The sequence below is a fragment of the Galeopterus variegatus genome, unplaced genomic scaffold (assembly GCF_000696425.1).
Source record: "Galeopterus variegatus unplaced genomic scaffold, G_variegatus-3.0.2 Scaffold6249, whole genome shotgun sequence".
Lineage (NCBI taxonomy): Eukaryota > Metazoa > Chordata > Mammalia > Dermoptera > Cynocephalidae > Galeopterus > Galeopterus variegatus.
In genome coordinates this window covers 84,173-106,257 of record NW_007732360.1, presented here as the reverse complement: position 1 = coordinate 106,257, position 22,085 = coordinate 84,173, and the positions used below count along the sequence as shown (strand labels likewise).

Genomic DNA, 22,085 nt, shown 5'->3' with positions numbered 1-22,085 from the left:
TGCCGGACACGAAAAAAGACAAAAAGGAAAAAAAAAAAAAGAAATTATTGCATAATATCGATTTTTAAATTTGAGGAGGATTTTGTTAATATTATAATGACAGCTTTCATTTACTAAGCACTTATTGTATACTAAGAATCATTTGAGTGTTTTACATATTTTATCTTACTATTCAAGAATGAAAAGAAAGATACACTCAACAACATGGATAAACCTCAGAATCATGCTGAGTGAGAGAAGCCAGACAAAAATTGAGTGTGTATTGTGTGATTTCATTACACAAAATTCTAGAAGATGCAAACTAATCTATTGTGGCAAAAAGTAGAACAGTGGTTGCCTGAAACAGTGCAGGGTGAGGAAGGTTAAGAGGGAGAAATGACAAAGGGGCATGAGGCAAATTTGGAGGCAATGGGTTTGTTTATTATTTCTGTTATGCTGATGGTTTCATGGGTGTGTAAATATTTCAAAACTTATAAAATTGTACACGTTAAATACATGCAGTTTATTGCATGTCAATGATAACTTAAAACTTTTTTTTAAAAGCGAAAAATGTAAAAAATAATTGTGGGGCTTTTTAGTTGGAAATGGATAAATGAATTCTTATTCACACAAGGGACTCCTATGCAGCAGTGAAAAATGAACGAAATAGAGCTGCACGCATCGAAACAATGGTTAAAAAAGTAAGTTGCCAAAGGGAGATACAGTATATCTTTAAAATTTAAACACATGCAACATTATATATTTTATGGGTACATGTATTTATCAAAAGTGTAAACTTGGGGGCCGGCACCGTGGCTCACTCAGGAGAATGCGGCACTGGGAGCGCAGCAGTGCTGGTAGCACTGAAGCCGCGGGTTCGGATCCTATATAGGGATGGCCAGTGCACTCACTGGCTGAGTGCGGTGTGAGCGACACCAAGCCAAGGGTTACGATCCCCTTACCGGTCACACACACACACACACACACAAGTGAACTTGGAATGATATACATTAACTTTAGTATTCTGGTTAATAAGGAGTAGGAAAAAGGAAGGCATGGGGCTGGTGCTAAGATCCATGGCTAAATGTCAACATTTAACATCTGTTAAATCTGGGTAGTGGTACGTGGTCATCTGTTATATCATTTTCTGTACTTATCTGCATGCTTAAAATATTTCATAATTTAAAAAAAAAATTTAAGTATCACCCATACCCAGCATCCAGTTCCCCTTGCTGGAAACAACTGCTGTTATCAGTTTCCTGTGTGTCCTTCTGGAGATATCTAAGTGTAGTTGTATACAACTATACTCTGTGTGTGTGTGTGTGTGTGTGTATTATACATGGGTAAATTTTATGCATTTAAAAAAATCATATAAATGAGTAAATTTTTATTTATTTCTTTTTAAACAAGACATACAGAATGTACTATAGACAGTGCTCTCTATCCTACTTTTCTCGCTCAACAAAATTTTGAAAATGGTTCCAACTCAGTATATGCCAAATTTCCTCATTCTTTGTAATGTAGCTTAGTAATTCATCATATGAAGAATTAGGCTCTTTCCCATCTTTTGCCATTACAGGCACACTAGAAACACGTATTTTGCACATCAGTCTGGGTGTGCTACCTGTTCTTTAAAGCAGACTATACTACCTCACATTCAACCTTTTCTTAAATACACAGGATTTTCAGTATAAACAGCAGTTGAAACACTGGGCTTTGAAAAGAGTCCAGGTTCGTAAAACAGGGGCAACAGTTTGCCTCCTTGCTGAGGGATGTGAGCAGCTATCTTTTGAGTTTATGTATCTCCTTTTTCAGTACTCTGCTCCCTTCTTTGATACTGGTTTTCTGGCTCCCACTTTTCTAATTGTTGGTAGTGTGCTTTCTCCTGCCATTTTGCTGCTCTTAAAACGTTTTAGGCTAAGAAGTCTAGTAATCGAGATTGTCTGGACTGTGAGCACAACGGGGAGGAGATTCCATGTAAGGGAACACAGCACTTTTCAGAGTCAAGGGCATGAGCCTTACTGCATGGACTTTGTTACGTATGTGCTGGCTTCTCCCGGGCTTTGGCTGACTCCCCAGTTCCTAGCTGGCTCTGGACAGGTGAGGTTATAGGACAGCTGCTGTATCCATTCCCTTGTATCGAGAGGCACCACATCAAGATCTAATGTCACAGAGGCTGTTAGGGAACTAACAAGAGACAGACAGGGCTGTGTTTTGGTGAATGTGCAACGGCAGAGAGAGCCAGGGTCCACCCTGGCTCTATTTGACATCTTGTGACTTTTTTGAAGAATCCCCTGTGTTCAAACAAGAGGGAAGATGAACGCCCTCCAGGTAAGGGAACCGGGGTGAGAATAACAGGTCAGGGCAGCGTGAGAAACTCATCTCCTTTTCTTTGGCTACAAATTTCTAACCTCAGTTTAGAGTGTTTTTTCGTTTGTTTTTGTTTTCCATATTATAAAACCATTTTAACAGAATTCCAGAAAATCACTCGTCTGGAATACTTGAAATGATACGCTAATGATAATAGTAATAATACTGAATATTTATTGCATTTACTAAAATATTTTCTTACCTAGGAGGCGGAACAGCCTAGTTGCTAAGGGCACAGTCTCTGGAGTAAGACTGTCTGACTCCACCACCGTGTGGCGTAGGGTAGCTTATTTAACTGCTATAAAATGGAGGTAATAGAAGCACTTACATCACAGGGCTATTCAAGATTAAATAAGTAAGAAAAAAAAAGTGTAAAATTCTAAAGTCAGGTTATGCCTGACACACACCTGGTGAGTGTTTGATAAATGCCAGTTACTATTATTAGTAGGAGTAGTGTAGATGTAATAGCAGGAAGAATTGGGGTAAATGGGCAGAGCTGGTAATCTGACCAGTTGTTGAACTTAAGGCTTGCAAATAAGTGTAGATGTTTATCCTTCCTTGAACAAAAAAGAGAAACTATTTTAAGCAGACTAAACAGTGTTAAGATTTGAACCAGCCAGGCATGTGAAGTCTGTTTACAAGCACAGGTACGTGCTAACATGGTGGCCTCAGGTCACATGGAAAGTTATGTCATGGTGACTGTGTTCGGCCTCATGGATTGAAGATTAAGCTAAAGGTTTACTGTGGCTAATGGTTGAAACTGAGGGAACTTTGCAAGCTTGTTAAACACAGCCATTATTTAAAAATAAATTGGATACACTTATAATTAAGTAAATTACATTAAAAATAATGGTAATAAATATTCAAAACTCATCACATCATAATTATTTAACTGCATTTTACTATTATGCTCTTGAGGTTATTTTTATGTATTGTATCTGTGAGGTGGAATTACTTTATAATGGTGTGCTACTGTGTATCTCTTCCTAACTCCGTGTTCACTGACATCACGTTGGTAGCTTACAACTGCCCATGGTGGGAATCTTGATACCAGGCAAACACTGCAAACCAGGGCTTGATTTGTTTTGCAGACTTAAGAAAATGATAGAGAAAACGTTAATACTGCAGACTAAATTTAAAAGTGTATCATGTACCAAAATCAACTTGAAATGGATTAAAGACTTAAATCTAAGACCTGAAACTATAAAACTCCTAAAAGAAAACACATGGGAAATACTTCAGGAAATAGGACTGGGCAAAGACTTTAAGAGTAAGACCCCCAAAGCACAAGCAACAAAAGAAAAGAAAATGAATGGGATTATATCAAAATAAAAAACTTCTGCACAGCCAAACAAACAGTTAACAGAGAGAAAAAAGATAACCTACAGAATGGGAGAAGATATTTGTAAACTATATATCTGACAAGGGATTAATATCCAGAGTATACAAGAAACTAAAACAAATACACAGTGAAAAAACAAATAACCCTATTAAAAATGGGCAAAGGAACTGAATAGACATTTTTCAAAGGAAGACATATGAGTGGCCAATAGGTACTTGTTAAACTGCTTAACTCATCATCGGGGAAATGCAAATCAAAACCACACTGAGATATCATCTCACCCCATTGATTGGCTATAATCAAACAGACTGAGAATAATAACAAATGTTGAGAGGATGTGGAGAAAGGGGAACTCTTCTACACTGTTGATGGAACTGTAAATTAGTACAGTCGTTATGGGAAAACAGTATGGAGGTTCCTCAAACAACTACAGGTAACTCTACCATATGATCCAGCAATCCCACTTCTGGGTATATACCCAAAGGAATGGAAATCATCATGTCAGAGGGATACCTGCACTCCCATGTTCATTGCAGCTCTATATACAATAGCCAAGATATGGAACCAACCTAAATGTCCATTGATGGATGACTGGATAAGAGAAACAGGGTGTATATATACTACGGAATATTACTCAGCCATAAAAAAGAATGAAATTCTTTTTTTGTTTTCCTTTTTGTCTTTTTTCGTGACCGGCAACGGGATCGCAACCCTCAGTGTCGCGCCCGCACCACGCTCAACCAGTGAGCGGACCGGTCTCTATATGGGATCTGAACCCTCGGCGGGAGTGCCGCCGCGCTCCCAAGCACTGCTCTCTACCAAGTGCGCCGCTGGGCCGGCCCAAAAAGAATGAAATTCTGCCAGTGCAGCAACATGGATGAGCTTAGAGAAAATTACTTAAGTGAAATAAGCCAGGCAGAGGAAAAAGTACTGACATTTTCACTTATAAATGGGAGCTAAGAGAGAAAGAAGGAAGGAAAGAAAGACCACAGTGAGGCATTGGACTTGCAGAGGGAGAGAACATATCTAGGGTTGTTGGGCATGGAGGTAGGGAGGGGAGGGAGATTGGGGAGAGGATGGGGAAAAAATAGAATATAAAAAAAATGTAAAAAATGAGAAAATTACTAAAAGAAAAAGTGTATCATGTCTGTAGCTGTTACACTGTGGAACAAAAAATTGAAGAACTACTCTTTCAGTATTCAAATAGAAGATGCTCACATCTTCAACAAACTAGTGAAGTTCCGACATAAGTCTTTGTCGTTTCGCTTTGTCTTCCTTGTTAACATTCATGTTGGAATGACATTCATTGCTGGATTGGGATTGGCGTCGTGAAACATTTACCAGCCCAGCAGCAGATGAAGCCCAAAGGCTAGTTTGGAAAAAGAGCTGAAGAAGTGTCTGTCACTAAGGGAGGTGGTGGGGAGACAGGATGAACTACCCTCAACAGGCTCCAGGCTCTTCACTGCTACGAGAGAAGGGCTAGTTTGGAAAAAGAGCTGAAGAAGTGTCTGTCACTAAGGGAGGTGGTGGGGAGACAGGATGAACTACCCTCAACAGGCTCCAGGCTCTTCACTGCTACGAGAGAAGGGCTAGTTTGGAAAAAGAGCTGAAGAAGTGTCTGTCACTAAGGGAGGTGGTGGGGAGACAGGATGAACTACCCTCAACAGGCTCCAGGCTCTTCACTGCTACGAGAGAAGGGCTAGTTTGGAAAAAGAGCTGAAGAAGTGTCTGTCACTAAGGGAGGTGGTGGGGAGACAGGATGAACTACCCTCAACAGGCTCCAGGCTCTTCACTGCTACGAGAGAAGGGCTAGTTTGGAAAAAGAGCTGAAGAAGTGTCTGTCACTAAGGGAGGTGGTGGGGAGACAGGATGAACTACCCTCAACAGGCTCCAGGCTCTTCACTGCTACGAGAGAAGGGCTAGTTTGGAAAAAGAGCTGAAGAAGTGTCTGTCACTAAGGGAGGTGGTGGGGAGACAGGATGAACTACCCTCAACAGGCTCCAGGCTCTTCACTGCTACGAGAGAAGGGCTAGTTTGGAAAAAGAGCTGAAGAAGTGTCTGTCACTAAGGGAGGTGGTGGGGAGACAGGATGAACTACCCTCAACAGGCTCCAGGCTCTTCACTGCTACGAGAGAAGGGCTAGTTTGGAAAAAGAGCTGAAGAAGTGTCTGTCACTAAGGGAGGTGGTGGGGAGACAGGATGAACTACCCTCAACAGGCTCCAGGCTCTTCACTGCTACGAGAGGTAGAGGACAGAGATGGGTGCTTCCCGCCAGCACTTGCAGCTGGATGGATCCAAATCCCAGAACCGGCAAATGGTGTAGAAAGAAGGTGGGAATATGAGCTGGTGTCTCCCAAGGGAACCGGGACTACTGAGTGCCAGCAGAGGCAGCACCACAGTGCTTGATTCTGGGGTTTTCTCCAGGTGGAGACTGCAGGAAGACTGGGTAAAATGGTCAAGGCTGTTTTGCAAGCCGGTGAGGCCTGGGTGATGAACTCAGAGAGAAAAAGTACAAGGTTCACTTTTCATGTGATAAGCTGTGGCTTATAATTTATCAGTCTGCAAATAGCTCATACACTGAATTCTTTACTTTTGGTGGATTTTGCATTCTAGGTATGAGTGTGCACTATAGAGTCATCCGGGAAAGCCCAGGCCAAGTGACAGAGAGTGGGGCCAGAATGTTGCTGTTTGGGGAGTAAAAACGGGGTTTCTCCCCAGCTCCTCCTTTCATCAGAAGATTGGCTTGGACCCTTCTTCAAAAGAAAGCTGTTTTTAGCTAATGTGTTGAGTGTTTCTATGAGAAAAGAGAACCTGCTGTAAGTGAGACTTGAGGGAACGACTCTGGCGAGGGGAGAACACCTGCAGTGAGCAGTGACCCTGAAGCCATACCCCAGAGGGCCCGTGTCCATTGGGAGCCCAGTCGGGAAAGCAATGTGTCATGCCAGCTGTGCCACTCGGCAGTGGCCTTGGGCAATCACATCCTTGTCCCTGAGCCTCAGTTTCGCTGTCTATGATATACGAGGAGGGAATGAAATGGTCTCTAGACACCTGGAAGTCTACAAGTCCATGTGGCTCTCTCCATGGCTTTCAGCTCTCTTTGCCACCAAGGTGCTGCACTGCTCTGTGATGAACACCTTGCCCTTGAGGCATTTAATGGGCCAGGGAGAAAGGGCAGGGAATGGGGCACTGTAACTGGAGAAGTGGGACAGAGGCGAGTGGAAGAAGAAGGACAGAGGGGAGGAGGGGGGTTTGGAGGAAACACACAGTGTTGGGGCCAGAGGAAAGTCAAGCCAGGCAGGCACCTGACGCTCTGTCCCAGCTCTGTGACAGGTGACACAGCTACCCAGACACCCCGGCCTGTGACCCCCGTGTCCTCACCCTGCAGCATTGCCGACGTGGTGTAGTAGTTGAAGGGCACGTTCTTCACTAGGTGTTCCTCGGGGTCGAGGCTGGCCAGCTTCGCTCCCACCAACACCGACTTGCCAGTGCCGGCGGTGCCCACCAGCATGACAGGCCGCTGCCACGCCATGAGCCGCTCCAAGAAGTAGAAGATGCGGACGGTCTCGGTCGTGGGCACCAGACAGGCCTGGAACGGGAACATGATGTGGGTGCCAGGTGTGGGCCCCAGGGAGCAACAGATGCATCATAGAATGTTCCCGAGCATCTNCGGACCGGTCTCTATATGGGATCTGAACCCTCGGCGGGAGTGCCGCCGCGCTCCCAAGCACTGCTCTCTACCAAGTGCGCCGCTGGGCCGGCCCAAAAAGAATGAAATTCTGCCAGTGCAGCAACATGGATGAGCTTAGAGAAAATTACTTAAGTGAAATAAGCCAGGCAGAGGAAAAAGTACTGATCCCATGTTCATTGTAGCTCTATTTACAATAGCCAATATATAAAACCAATGTAAATGTCCACCAATGGATGACTGGATAAGGAAAATGAGCTATATATACACAGTGGAATACTACTTAGCCATAAAAATAATGAAATTCTGCCATTCTCAGCAACATGGATGAGCTTGGAGAAAATTATGTTAGTGAAATAAGACAGGCACAGAGGGAAAATTACCTCATGTCTTCACTCATAAGTGGGAACATAGAGAGAAAGAAGGAAGAAAATACCATGGTGGTGTGTTAGATTTGCAGAGGGAGAGGACAAATCTAGGGTTGCTGGTAGGGAGGGGAGGGAGATTGGGGAGAGGATGGGGAAAAAATAGAATATAAAAAAAATGTAAAAAATGAGAAAATTACTAAAAGAAAAAGTGTATCATGTCTGTAGCTGTTACACTGTGGAACAAAAAATTGAAGAACTACTCTTTCAGTATTCAAATAGAAGATGCTCACATCTTCAACAAACTAGTGAAGTTCCGACATAAGTCTTTGTCGTTTCGCTTTGTCTTCCTTGTTAACATTCATGTTGGAATGACATTCATTGCTGGATTGGGATTGGCGTCGTGAAACATTTACCAGCCCAGCAGCAGATGAAGCCCAAAGGCTAGTTTGGAAAAAGAGCTGAAGAAGTGTCTGTCACTAAGGGAGGTGGTGGGGAGACAGGATGAACTACCCTCAACAGGCTCCAGGCTCTTCACTGCTACGAGAGGTAGAGGACAGAGATGGGTGCTTCCCGCCAGCACTTGCAGCTGGATGGATCCAAATCCCAGAACCGGCAAATGGTGTAGAAAGAAGGTGGGAATATGAGCTGGTGTCTCCCAAGGGAACCGGGACTACTGAGTGCCAGCAGAGGCAGCACCACAGTGCTTGATTCTGGGGTTTTCTCCAGGTGGAGACTGCAGGAAGACTGGGTAAAATGGTCAAGGCTGTTTTGCAAGCTGGTGAGGCCTGGGTGATGAACTCAGAGAGAAAAAGTACAAGGTTCACTTTTCATGTGATAAGCTGTGGCTTATAATTTATCAGTCTGCAAATAGCTCATACACTGAATTCTTTACTTTTGGTGGATTTTGCATTCTAGGTATGAGTGTGCACTATAGAGTCATCCGGGAAAGCCCAGGCCAAGTGACAGAGAGTGGGGCCAGAATGTTGCTGTTTGGGGAGTAAAAACGGGGTTTCTCCCCAGCTCCTCCTTTCATCAGAAGATTGGCTTGGACCCTTCTTCAAAAGAAAGCTGTTTTTAGCTAATGTGTTGAGTGTTTCTATGAGAAAAGAGAACCTGCTGTAAGTGAGACTTGAGGGAACGACTCTGGCGAGGGGAGAACACCTGCAGTGAGCAGTGACCCTGAAGCCATACCCCAGAGGGCCCGTGTCCATTGGGAGCCCAGTGTATGGACACTGGTGGGAAGCATGGTCCATGTGGAGTCGGGAAAGCAATGTGTCATGCCAGCTGTGCCACTTGGCAGTGGCCTTGGGCAATCACATCCTTGTCCCTGAGCCTCAGTTTCGCTGTCTATGATATACGAGGAGGGAATGAAATGGTCTCTAGACACCTGGAAGTCTACAAGTCCATGTGGCTCTCTCCATGGCTTTCAGCTCTCTTTGCCACCAAGGTGCTGCACTGCTCTGTGATGAACACCTTGCCCTTGAGGCATTTAATGGGCCAGGGAGAAAGGGCAGGGAATGGGGCACTGTAACTGGAGAAGTGGGACAGAGGCGAGTGGAAGAAGAAGGACAGAGGGGAGGAGGGGGGTTTGGAGGAAACACACAGTGTTGGGGCCAGAGGAAAGTCAAGCCAGGCAGGCACCTGACGCTCTGTCCCAGCTCTGTGACAGGTGACACGGCTACCCAGACACCCCGGCCTGTGACCCCCGTGTCCTCACCCTGCAGCATTGCCGACGTGGTGTAGTAGTTGAAGGGCACGTTCTTCACTAGGTGTTCCTCGGGGTCGAGGCTGGCCAGCTTCGCTCCCACCAACACCGACTTGCCAGTACCGGCGGTGCCCACCAGCATGACAGGCCGCTGCCGCGCCATGAGCCGCTCCAAGAAGTAGAAGATGCGGACGGTCTCGGTCGTGGGCACCAGACAGGCCTGGAACGGGAACATGACGTGGGTGCCAGGTGTGGGCCCCAGGGAGCAACAGATGCATCATAGAATGTTCCCGAGCATCTCAGAAGAGGGGATCCCGTCAGGGTGGAGCTTCCCTCATGCCCACAGTAAGCCCGTCCTACACACTCACCCTGGGGCTCCCTGCAGTTGGTAGAGAGCACCCCTGCCTTCCTCTCCTGCTCTTGACGGTCTCCCTGTGGCCTCTCTGATGTACGTGAGAAACTTCTGCCTCTGCCAGCTCCTCCCCTAGCCCCCACGATGCCTGCTGGGTCTGGTATTTAAGTTTCCTAGCCTAAAGGGGAGCCTGAGACTTCATGACATCTATGATTTCCTCTGAAAAGGCGTGCAGCTGGGGGCTGACCAGCTCCTAGCATGGTCAGACACTTGGAAACAGGTAAGGGGCTGCTGCTAGAGCCGCTGTAGATCCATAGGGAGTGCATGTCCTTGCTCAGCCACACTCACCTGCAAAGGCATCTCGGGGTCAAATTCAAACTGGGGGATGAGCTTGGACCAAGGCTCGAATTTCTTCGTCTCTGGGTCTATGTAATAGTCAAAGATGGTCCCCTGGGAGGGAAACTTGACTGTCTTGAACTCAGTCAGCCACCATTTGCTGAACTCTGCCCGGTAGTCCACCAGCTGCAAAAACAAGACAGGTCAGGGACAAGGTTGTCCAGAGCTCCAGAAGCCCAGACAGGTAGCACTGGCATTAGACTGAAGGTCAGGGAAGAATACAAAGTGCCCCTGCCTGTGCAGGCGTGCTGGATGGATCAGCCCTCTGGAAAGTCAGGGCTCCCCTTAGGATCAGCCCTGATGAGGCCCAGCTGCATGGAGCTCCCCTGGACAGCTGCTGCTCTGGAGCTCGTATGGGCATCCTTGGTTGACCACACGGCTGAGCCCCCCCTGGCACTGGGATGTCTCACAGCCACCAAAAGGTGAAGATGGCTGCAGGAGAGAGGAGAGTGGACCCTGGGACCAGAATATGGGCAAGTGTGGCCCAAGACTTTCTGAAGAGAGAGACCAGACAACATCCTCTAGATGCCCGAGGCCTGCAGCAGTTTCCGGGATGGAGGGACTAGAAGGGTGACTGTTGACACTGGGGGGACAGTGTGGCTAAGTGAGAAGAGCCTCAGAAGGGGAGCCAGGTATGTAACCACAGGCAAGTCACTTCTTTCTGTGCCTCAGTTTCCTTACCTATGAAATGAAGTCCTGGAAAGGAATATTTGTAAGGTCCCTTCAAGAGCTAAAATTCTAAAATCTAGGAGCAGCAGAGGAGACAAAGCTTTGTTGGCCTTCCTGACAGAAGGGGCAGGTAGGGACACAGACTTTACATGTGCAGATACCTGACCACAAGTCTCCTAAGGACAGGGCTGTGCACACAGAGGACTCGGACTCTCTTACTGTGTCCAAGCCAAAGTGTGCACACACACACACACACACTCACACACGAGAGCACATGCACACTCTCTCACACACACATACAGACCCAAAGTATACCTGGTGCTGCTGGCAGCCCCCCAGGAGAGCAAACCCACCCTTCGAATGCACAGACTTAAGAAAAATCCTAAAAAGGAAAGAGGCCAAGATTGGGCATTTCAGGGGATGTGCACAGAAGGCAGGCCAAAGATGGGGTTCAAAGGCTGGACAGACCAGGGAGCCCGCTGCAGGGTGGCCAATCTGGGTTCTGAGGACAGGGCGTCCTCATTTGCCATCTCTTAAATAAGTAGGACTGAATTATTTCACTTTAAAATGAGAATGGAAATAGACCCTAAGACAAAGACGTATGTGCTGTTCTCTTTCTGATCTGAATTCAGATTAAGGGGACCCTGTAGTTTCCCAAGGTTGATCTCTCTAATCAGAAGCCAAGGAAAAATCAACATTTTAATCTCATGGATAAAATCTTGAAGACCTTTAACTTTCTTTTTTTTAAAAATTGAAACATAGTTGGTTGTACATACCTTGTGGTACACAATTGAATATCAATACCTGTGTGCAATATGTGGTGCTCAAATCAGGATGATTAGCAAATTAAACATTACACAATGTAATCATTTTTCGAGTCCCTTTACCAATTCCTCCTTCACTCCCCTCCCCCTCCCCATTTCCCATCTCTGGTGGCCTCAGTTCTGTTCTCTCCTCGTGAAAGTTCAACATATTATTGTGATTGTTGTATCTTTCTTTATTATTTTTAGCTCCCACTTATGAGTGAGGACATGTGGCATTTCCCTTTCTGTGCCTGGCTTAGTCACTTCATATAATTTTCTCTAAGTTCATCTATGTTGCTGTGAATGACAGGATTTCATTCTTTTTCTTGGCAGAGTACTATTCCGTTGTGTAAATATACCACATTTTCCTTATCCAGTCATCTGATGGTGGACATTTAGGTTGTTTCCCTATCTTAGCTATTGTAAGTAGAGCTGCAACAATCATGGGAGTGCAGGTGTCCCTTTGACATGATGATTTCCATTCCTTTGGGTATATACACAGCAGTAAGATTGCTGGATCATATGGCAGTTCTAACTGTAGTTGTTTGAGAAACCTCCATACCATTTTCCACAATGTCTGCATAAATTTACAGTCCCACCAACAGTGTAGGGTGTTCCCCTTTCTCCACATCCTCGCCAGCATTTGTTATTCTCTGCCTTTTTGGTAACAGCCAGTCTGACTGGGGTGAGATGGTATCTCAATGTGGCTTTGATTTGCATTTTCCTGATGCTGAGTGATGTTGTGCATTTTGTCATGTGTCTGTTGGACATTTATATGTCTTCCTTTGAGAAATGTCTATTCAGCTCCTTTGCCCATTTTTTAATCGGGTTTTGTTTGTTTGTTTTTACTTGTAAGTTGTTTGATTTCCTTGTATATTCTGGATATTAATCCAACATCTTTTGTTGGATGCATAGCTTCCAAATATTTTCTCCCACTCAGTAGGTTGTCTTTTCACTCCATTGTTTCTTTTGCTGTGCAGAAGCTTTTTAGTTTGATATAATCCCATTTGTTTATTTTTTCTTTTGTTGCCTGTGCTTTGGGGGTCTTATTCCTAAAGTCTTTGCTCATCCTACTCCCGTAAGTGTTTCCCCTATGTTTTATTCCAGGAGTTTTAAAGTTTCAGGTCTTATATTTAAGTCTTTAATCTGTTCTGAGTTGATTTTAGTAAATGGTGAGAGGTACAGGACTAGTTTTGTTCTTCTACATATGGATATCCAGTTTTCCCAGCACCTTTTATTGAAGAGGGATTTGTTGAAGATCAGTTGGCTGTAAAGTCTGTGGGTTGATATCTGGATTCTCTATTCTGTTCCATTGGTCTGAGTGTCTGTTTTTACACCAGTACCATGCTGTTTTGGTTACTATACCTTTATGGTGTAATTTGAAGTCAGGGAGTGTTATGCCTCCAGCTTTATTTATTTATTTATTTTTGCTCGGGATTGCTTTGGCTATTCAGAATCTTTTGTTGTTCCATATGAATGTTAGGATTGTTTTTTCTATTTCTATGAAGAATAAGACAATTAAGTTTCTATGAAAACCAAATTTTAGGTTTATATGGAAACACTGAGATGAGGACCACCTTTAAAAAGAATGAGGCTGTGGATCTTCTCTTTTCCTCCCTTCTGATTCCACCTTGAGCTACCTGGTCAATTTCTCAACCAAGTCATGAGCCAGGCCATGCTGACATTATCTCACCCCCATAACCTGGGGCTTGACCTCACATTTTGCTATTATTGGACACTGTAAGGACAAGATAGTCTCTGCTGAGCTGACCCCAATGGTCCTTTCTCAACTCAGCACTGTGGGCATCTTTCCAGCAATGGGCCTTAATGAATAGACCCCTTTGGAAATCCCCATCTCCTTTGGATTCTCTCCCTGCCTGTTAACCTGGGTGACACTAAGACTTTACTGGCATTCTGCAGCAGAGTTTGGGACCCAATCTCACCTTCTTTTAACTTCACAATGCTCTCAATTATTCTGGCTAGTTAAAATTATCACTATTTTATATATGAAATGTGGAATATACTAAAAAGCATATGTACTTCACAGGGCCTGGTTTTCCAAAGCCTTGCAGTTTCAAATATTGACCTTGCAAGAACAGAAAATTTTCCTCAGGCTATAAGTCTCTGTTGCAAGATAAGAATTGCAGCACAGCACGTTGCTGGCTCAAAGACACACTAGTTACTGATTGTTATGTAAAGATACTGAGAAATTGCCATAAGAAGGAATGTTTCCTAAGATCAGGCTTGTGTTGATAAGACCACTTAATTGCCTTACTGGAATGTCATCTGGCTTGTTCACTGAAAGAGAACCACCTTTGTTCTCTTCCTGTAACTTCCTGGTCTGGAAAATAAATGCAGGAAGAGAACCCCAATTCAACATTAATTTCCCAAATGGAAGGCTTGGCTCTCGCTTGAGTGTTCCCAGGGAACTTAACCTCTTTAGGGCTTCTTGCTGCTCAGGAGAGATGGGCTTTGAGTAATCCTTTGTGTCTCCATCACCCAGGGGAAGTGGGGTGACAAATCTGTGGGGGGGCAAAGCAACGCAAAGCAACAATAAAAAGACAGAATTGGGGGGCCGGCCCGGTGGTGCACTGCTACAGTGCGCCACTTGGGAAGCGCGGTGGCGCTCCCGCCGAGGGTTCAGATCCCATGTACAGACCGGTTCCCGCTCACTGGCTGAGCGAGGTGTGGGAGCAACACCGAGGGTTGCGATCCTGTTGCCGGTCCCGGTCCGGTACGGGCGCGACACTGAGGGTTGCGATCCGTTGCCCGACACGAAAAAAGACAAAAAGGAAAAAAAAAAAAGACAGAATTGGGAATTGAATCCAGGTTTTCAGTCTCCCATTCTGGAGCTCTCTCTACCATACACTTCTGAGAGATCATTTTCTGTGATTATTGCAAAGTATTCAACCAGAACAGTTTTTATTTTTATTTTTGGTTTGTTTTTGTTTTTTTTAAATTGGACCTTCTACTCAGGTACAGGCTCCTTTCTGTATTTCTGCTTTGCTTTAATAACAACTTTTTAAATGTAGCACCATTGGTATTCCATTGGTGATGGAATTTTGGCCAAATTCCCACTTTCCAATTTGCAGCACTATTTTTGGTGTGTAGCTTTAATGCAGGTTGTGTAGGGGGTCTTGGAGAATTCCTGCTGCTAAAAGCTTTCTCCCTTGTCCTCGCCCCATGTGCCAGCATATCTGCCCACTTCTCCAAGTGCTCCAGAGCCCAGGATGCCTGGAGGGATGCTTTTTCCTAGGCTTTTAAAGAGTTGAGTAGATTTAACTTTTTCTATAAAGAGATAGAAAAATTGACCAAGTATCTTTGTCCTGATACCCCACTGTCTGCTCAGCATCAATATGGGAGAGAGCCCAGTGGTTGCTCACTGACAGACATTTCAATAGTGGAAAGGTCAGAGAGTGCATTTGGTAGAGAGCAATAACCTATGCATTTGGGATCTCTGTGCACTTCAGTTAGGTCTCATCCATCCTGCTGGACTCTGTGCCTCGTTGCCTAAAGGAGAGATGTAAAGCTATCAAAGAGGCAGTTGACAGAGAAGCTCCAAGGACTGCAGAACAGACCACACAAAATGCTCAGCTGTCAAACTCCTGGTCCACACATCCTCCAGCCCTTGGAGAGCTCCCTCTCTGCCCCAGGGCACATGGCTCTGCGGAAGAAGATGGACAAAGGCACTTCCTGAGAGCCTGAGAGAGCTGCTTTCTGAATTTTGAGCACCAAAGCACACATTAGGGAGTGGTGGGAGGGAGGATGGATGTTACACCCAGGGTCTGAGAAAATGGAAAAGAAGTTCGCCATTAGTGCTTTTTGTCCCAGCTCACTTCCATTTTCTATTCCTTGAACATGGCTTTGCCTTGGGAGGCTGAAACTTTTTTTACCTTTCTTTGAAAGAGACTCACAATCAACCCAGACCAGAAAGAGTAAATCATAACCCTCTAGCAACTGCAGCTTGGTCTGATCCCCTATTGTGAGAGAGGCACCAGATACTTGCTGTAAAACTGAGCATTTATGTTAGGAGAATATCAATAATAAGCACATCTGCATGCCAGCACTGTTCTAAGTGCTTTGCACGCATTCATGTTGGGTGATGAGAACAGCACACATTTGCTTAATCCTCACTGCCATGCTAGGAACTGGGCACCACTGTCATTATCTTTTGCACACATGGGGAGTGTGAGGTAGAGAGCACTTGGGTTACTCACCCTATGTCCCTAGATAATAGCAGTAGAGTTACAATTAAAATCCACAGGCCATGTTCTTCTTCTTTTCTGTTTTTCGTTTTTTGTTTTTGCTTTCCTAAGCTTATTTTTTCGAACCACTTTATTGTAGCATAATTGATATAGAGAAAGCTGTACATATTCAATGCATACAACTTGATGAGCTTGGAGATATGTGATGGATATGCTATCTACCCTAAGTGAATCATTGTTCAATATATGCATGTATTGAAACAATACACTATACCCCACAAATACATACAATTAAAAAAAATACACCTTTGACATCAGCACCACAATCTATGCATAAACCTATCCATGACCAGCAAAGATTCCTCCTGCCCTCTTATTTATTATTATCATCGCTATTATTTTGTGATAAGAACACTTCACATAAGATCTACTCTCTCAGCAAATTTTTATAGAGAGGAAAGAAATCCTGACATTATGTCAATAAGGATGAACCTGGAGGACATTATACTAAGAGACATAAGCCAGACACAGAGGACAAATACTACATGATCTCATTTACACGATAAATCTAAAATAGTCATACTCATAGAAGCAGAGTAGAATTGCGGCTGCCAAGATCTAAGGGGAAATGGGAGATATTGGTCAAAGCTACAAAGTTTCAGTTATGCAAGATGAATAAGTCCAAGATAAATAAACCTCCTGCATAGCATAGTGCCTATAATTAACAACACTGCATTGTTTACTTAAAAACTTGCGAAAGGAGTCCATGTTTTTAACCTCTGTATGATATTGCGTGATAACTACAGTCAGTTGGAGAATAGGATGCTAAGATATTTCAAGCCAACATCTCTACCTCCAAACAGCAAGAGGCTACAGCAGCCAACACTGTGAGACAAATGCATACCAATTCAGTTTCCTAGTCCTAGATGCCAACTGACATTTGGCCCAGCCTTCTCTGGACAGCTCTGGGTTTCGGGGCTATGGAGTGGTACATGTAGTTCTGGAAGATTTTTAGAAGGCTGAAGGGATTCCTTCCACTCAAGCTTCTATAGCACAGCATCCTTCCACCCTTCTGGCTATAAAGCACACATTGCCTGACAACGTAGTATATATATACCAGCAGTTGTTTAAACTCAAACACTGTACAACTCTCCCAGAAAGCACAGATGTGTTCACCCAAAAGCTCCAAACACACCACAACCTTATCTGTCTCACCCCGGGAGGCCCTTCTATGGGGACTGATGTCTTTATCAGAGCAAAAGGTAGATAACTACATAGTTTTCTGCTTTCAAGTTAATTCTGACATTTAGCTGTCCTATCTTCCAAATCTCTGTTGAAGGATCAGTTTTTTTTTTTTTCTTTTTGTCTTTTTTCGTGACCGGCACCGGATCGCAACCCTCAGTGTTGCGCCCGTACTGGACCGGGACTGGCAACGGGATCGCAACCCTCGGTGTTGCGCCCGCACCTCGCTTAGCCAGTGAGCGGCCGGTCTGTATGTGGGATCCGAACCCTCGGCAGGAGCGCCGCCGTGCTCCCAAGCGGCGCACTGTAGCAGTGCGCCACCGGGCCGGCCCCTGAAGGATCAGTTTTTGCTGATGCAGATTTCAATGTTGGTGTTGACCTCAGCACGTCGCCTTACCTGATCTTGGACCATTGCTCCCCCAAAAGCCCAGATGGCAGCAAACACAAAATAAAGCTCGTAGGTTTCCTTGGGGCAGTCGGCAGGTATGTCCTCTGTGGTCAGGAGACACTCAAGAAGGTGGCAGAGTGTCTGAACCATGCTCTGCTCTGGGACTGGAATTATCTTCTTAAACCTGCAAAGAGAGATGCAGACGTGCTCTGAAGCACTACGGCTATTCCATCCTTGAGGCGCTGTTGGGCAGCTGTGGCACCCACACGCTTTTGGTGGACTCAGTGATTTGTTAAGTGCTCTGGGGTTATGGAGGACCACGTGCCACATAAGTCTTCACTCTCATCTGCTCCTGTTGGGTCAGCGTCCTTTGTAAAGGAGTGAGGGCCAGAGCTCTCCTGAGGAGGTTCCTTTCCTCACCCTCCTTTCCGCTGACACCCCCCATCCTCCTCCTCCCTTCCCTTCACAGTGATGACCACCCCAGTCCCTGGGATGCAGGCAGTGGCAAGAAAGCAAGCAAACACCTCACTTTTCACTCAATTTCTTCAATTGTCAAAAAGAACCTAAAAATGCAATATGGGTGCAATTGAGAGATTTGTCCTTTCACTCCTTCACCTCAGAGATTTTCCTCCTATGAAAACACACTGAAAACATGTTTTCTTGGGCCAGAGTTTTGTCTGAAGACCAGGACAGATGGTTATTTTATACAATCATGAGTAACTGTACAGAGTTCCTCATCTGAAAATACACTTCTATGACTTTGCCCTGGCCTGAAGTTTGTAATTTTAATCTCATCTCTAGGGGTATTGACTAAAAGGAAGATATCAAGAGATGCACAAAAGACATCTTGTGCTCAAGGGAGCAGGAGTGGGCACACGCACATGCACACACACATGCACACACACGTCTCTCTCCTTGCGCACTCTCGTCATAATGCGTGTACACCATGTAGCCACACATTCAACCCATGTTGCCACCTCCCATGGGATGACGAGCTCATGGGCTGCAGGGAGGCAGAGTCTGCTGTCACAAGATGAGTAACACCACCAACTGACACCTTGCAAGTCATTTACCAGCCCTGGGCCTCGAGTTGCCCAGCATGCATTCTCTTCAGCATTTTGTGTGTGTGCTTGTTTTAATCTAGTTGCAATCCTTACAACAATACTGTGCAGTGGTCTAACAGTCTAGGTGTTACTTCCATGAGTGATGAGGGTGCTTGCTCCTTGCTTGGCTTTCCTTCATTTACTGGACACATATTTGTAAGAAAATAAAGAAATGGCACTATCTCAGGCTCAGTGTTGGATGAAGAACCAGGGCAATAGGTACCAACTGCCCTTACATTCCAAAATGAGACTCCAGACAACCTAGGTGGGGTTTGCAAGGGGTTTGGCAACCTGGTCCCTCACCCTCTCAAGGATATAGAGGATCAAAGTATAAGATGCTGGAGGGGCCAGAAATTGGGATGCAGGATTTTGTAGAGAGCTCTAGGTGTGCCTTCCCCTGGAGGGGAGGCAGGTGCTTGTCCCTAACAGCTGGGGAAAGGGATTTCTACAGGACTAGTCTGAGCTGGTGAAGGACCCATGCCTGGAAAACCCCAAGGAGACTTGCCGATCTCACAGTGGAGTGTAGAGAGGTTGCTTGTGGGGCAGCCTGCAATCCAGTTTGTCAAAGCAAAGGACGGGTGAGTATTTGCTGGAATCCAGTTGTGGGCATGTGCACGTGGGGTTGTTTGAGCTCTGGCTGAGGGGGGCACCTGAAGGGGTTAGGCAAGGCATATGGGGATTGGCTGAAGGAGGGGCACTTGTTTTCTTCAAGGAACAGAAGATGAGAACTCCAGTTGGGGGGGGGGGTCTAAGGAGCTCCCAAAAGCTCCCAAAGAGAAGGAGTTGGATTTCAGGATCTGCCACAGTCAGGGTAACTAAGGCCACACCAGGTCCAGCCAAGTGAGACCTCTCCTGCCCCATCCTGTCTTCTCTCTGTCCCACTGCAGCCCTGACAGTGTCAGAAGGGGGTGGCTGGTAGAGTAAGAAGTCAAGAACCCTTCCCTTCCCACTGCGGGCCTAAGCTGAGCTGCGGGGCACAGAGCAGAAGCTTCCATTATAAATGGTATTTGATCCTTTACATTTTAAAAGGACTAACTGTGTGTGTGTGTGTGTGTGTGTGTGTGTATGACTGGAAGTGATCAGATGCCTTTTTGTTACTGAAGAGTGACCAGAAAAGTCATGGTTATTGACCTAGAATCTCATCCAGGGGCAGGAGGAGAAACAGCTCTATCAAAGGGTTTGAAGGAACGGTGGGAAATAAAACAATGTTGTTTTATAATTGCCCTTTATGAGGCCTGCTTGTTCAATTAAAAAAAAAAAACTGGTATGTGTTGCCATCCATGGCTTTGTAGTAACAGAGCTGCACAAAGCTGTCATTATGATACAGTGTCCGTATAAAATAGAAGTAAGGATCTGAAGCAAGCACCTACATTACTAACATGCCGTCATGCCCTGGGAGCACCCTGGGACCTCAGCTCCCTAATCTGTGGGATGGTTAGCCCTCTTAGGAGTGCTGTGAGCATGAAATGAAAGGATATCCAGATCAGGCACTCATAAGTGACAGCTATTATTATTATTTTTTCCTTGATAACCACAAGGAAGGGTGTTGTCACTGGATAGACTTCATATAGTTAGATTCTTCAAAGCTGGCTTCAAAGGCATGTGCATACACCAGCACACACACACACACAGACACACACACACACATACTCACACATGCACACAGTAATGCGCACACACAGATGCACAAGAGTTTGGCATATCTTGTTCTAAATGCCCAGAGTGAGAAACAGCCTGACCTTTAGTCAAAAGATATATTGGACAAGTGTCTCAGGAAAAGATAAAGAACAGGGATAGATTATTTTCGTAAAACCTTACCCCTCTCTGGTACTTTAACTCTTTGGTGACACTAGCCTCTCACATTGGTGACCCTAAACCCTATTGCCCACTTCCAGATCTGACCAGTGACCAGGGCTGCTTTATCCCACGAGATCCCCAGGCCATATACTCCATAGGCCACATTCAAAGCCATTTTCAAAGGTTTATGAAAATACTGAAGTTTGGAAAAATAATTATTGACCCCCAAACATAAAAACTACAAAATCAAAATCAATAAGTGTTTCATTAAATACCTAATATATACCACTCTGTCACCTACTTGACTACAACTCAATTTTTAGTTATACAAAATTCACTTTGAATGTGGTTTGATTTTTTTAGGGTGAGGACAGGGCGTATGGAAGAAGAGGGTCTGGGGCCCCTCCCAACATCGCTGCTGCTGTGGTCCAAAGTGCTCCCTCCCCTCTGCCTACATGCTTGTGAGGAATTGTGTCCCCTCTGCTATCTGCTGTGCCTGGAGGGGAATGCTCTGGGGACATCTGACTTTGGGGACAGGACAGAAAATCAGTGGGACATCAGGTATGAGCCAATGGGCTCTTTATCTCTGCCCTCACTTGCTCCCCTCCCATCCCTCGGCCTACCTGGTTCTGAGTGTGTCTAAGCAGGTGGGAAGATACTTGTCAAACAGAATGGTCAGGTTGGCTCTTTCCATCTGCATTTCCCTCTTGTCAATCCAGCTGCTGACAGGGGGGTTCCATCCCAAGTCTGCCGGGTTGATGTACAGGATCCCTGGAGCACAGAGAATAATGTTCACTGAATATTCTATACATGTCAGTGAATATTCTATCCAAGAATATTCTTTGCCCCAGGGAGTTATTTTTTTTTTTTCTGTTTAGGAAATGTACAGAAGATTGGGCTTAAAAGTACAGAAATCTGACCTAGGTCTGAGACAGCAAATGGGTTTGCTTGTGAGGACCAAATTTAATTGGTTGATAATCGATGAATAGAGCAGCATGAAGAAGGGCCAAGTCTAGGCTCAAGAGGAAAGGAGGCTGTAAGTCGTTAGCAATACTTGTCACATATGGGGTCAAATGGTGGCCCCCCCAAAAGATATGTCCATGTCCTGACTGCTGCAACCCATCAACGTGATCTCATTTGGAACAGTGGCCTTTGCAGATGTAGTTAAACTAAGGAATTTGAGATGAGATTATCCTGGATTACCTGGGTGGGACATTTACAAGTGGGCAGTGATTGTAGTTATGGGGCCATAAACTAAAGAACGCCTTAGCTGTAAGATGCATGGAAGGAATCTTCTGTCCAGCCTTTGGAGGGCGCACAGCCTGGCTGAACTTGATTTTGGACATTTGACTTCCAGAAATATGAGAAAATAAATTTTTGTTGTTGTAAAAGCCACCATGTTTGTGGTAATTTGTTATACTTGTTGCAGCAGCCCAAGGAAACTGATATAGATGGCGGAGACAATTCTCCTGGCCTGAGTTCATCAGCCTTAGCACAGATCCTTGAAAGAGAATCTGACAGTATGCTAGAGACCAAATAAGTTCTCTTTTTAAATATTTATTTCATAGTTATTTTTAAAATCTGTTTTAGAAGCTTTATTGAGATATAATTGATATTAAAAAACCTGCACATCAAACTAAATGAAATAGAAACCCAAAAAACGATGACACAAAATGTTGTT

General features: G+C 44.9%; 1 protein-coding gene across 1 annotated transcript in view; it reads right to left on the bottom strand.

Moving 5' to 3' along the window:
• The window catches only part of LOC103606053 (dynein heavy chain 9, axonemal-like), a gene marked incomplete at its 5' end in the record, with an annotated part of 130,202 nt that overhangs the window by 27,530 nt on the left and 80,587 nt on the right, over window positions 1-22,085 (bottom strand). The window contains 4 exon segments of the mRNA XM_008590649.1: window positions 9,462-9,669; window positions 10,150-10,323; window positions 17,514-17,688; window positions 21,028-21,175. Coding sequence (XP_008588871.1) covers window positions 9,462-9,669; window positions 10,150-10,323; window positions 17,514-17,688; window positions 21,028-21,175 — 705 coding nt within the window.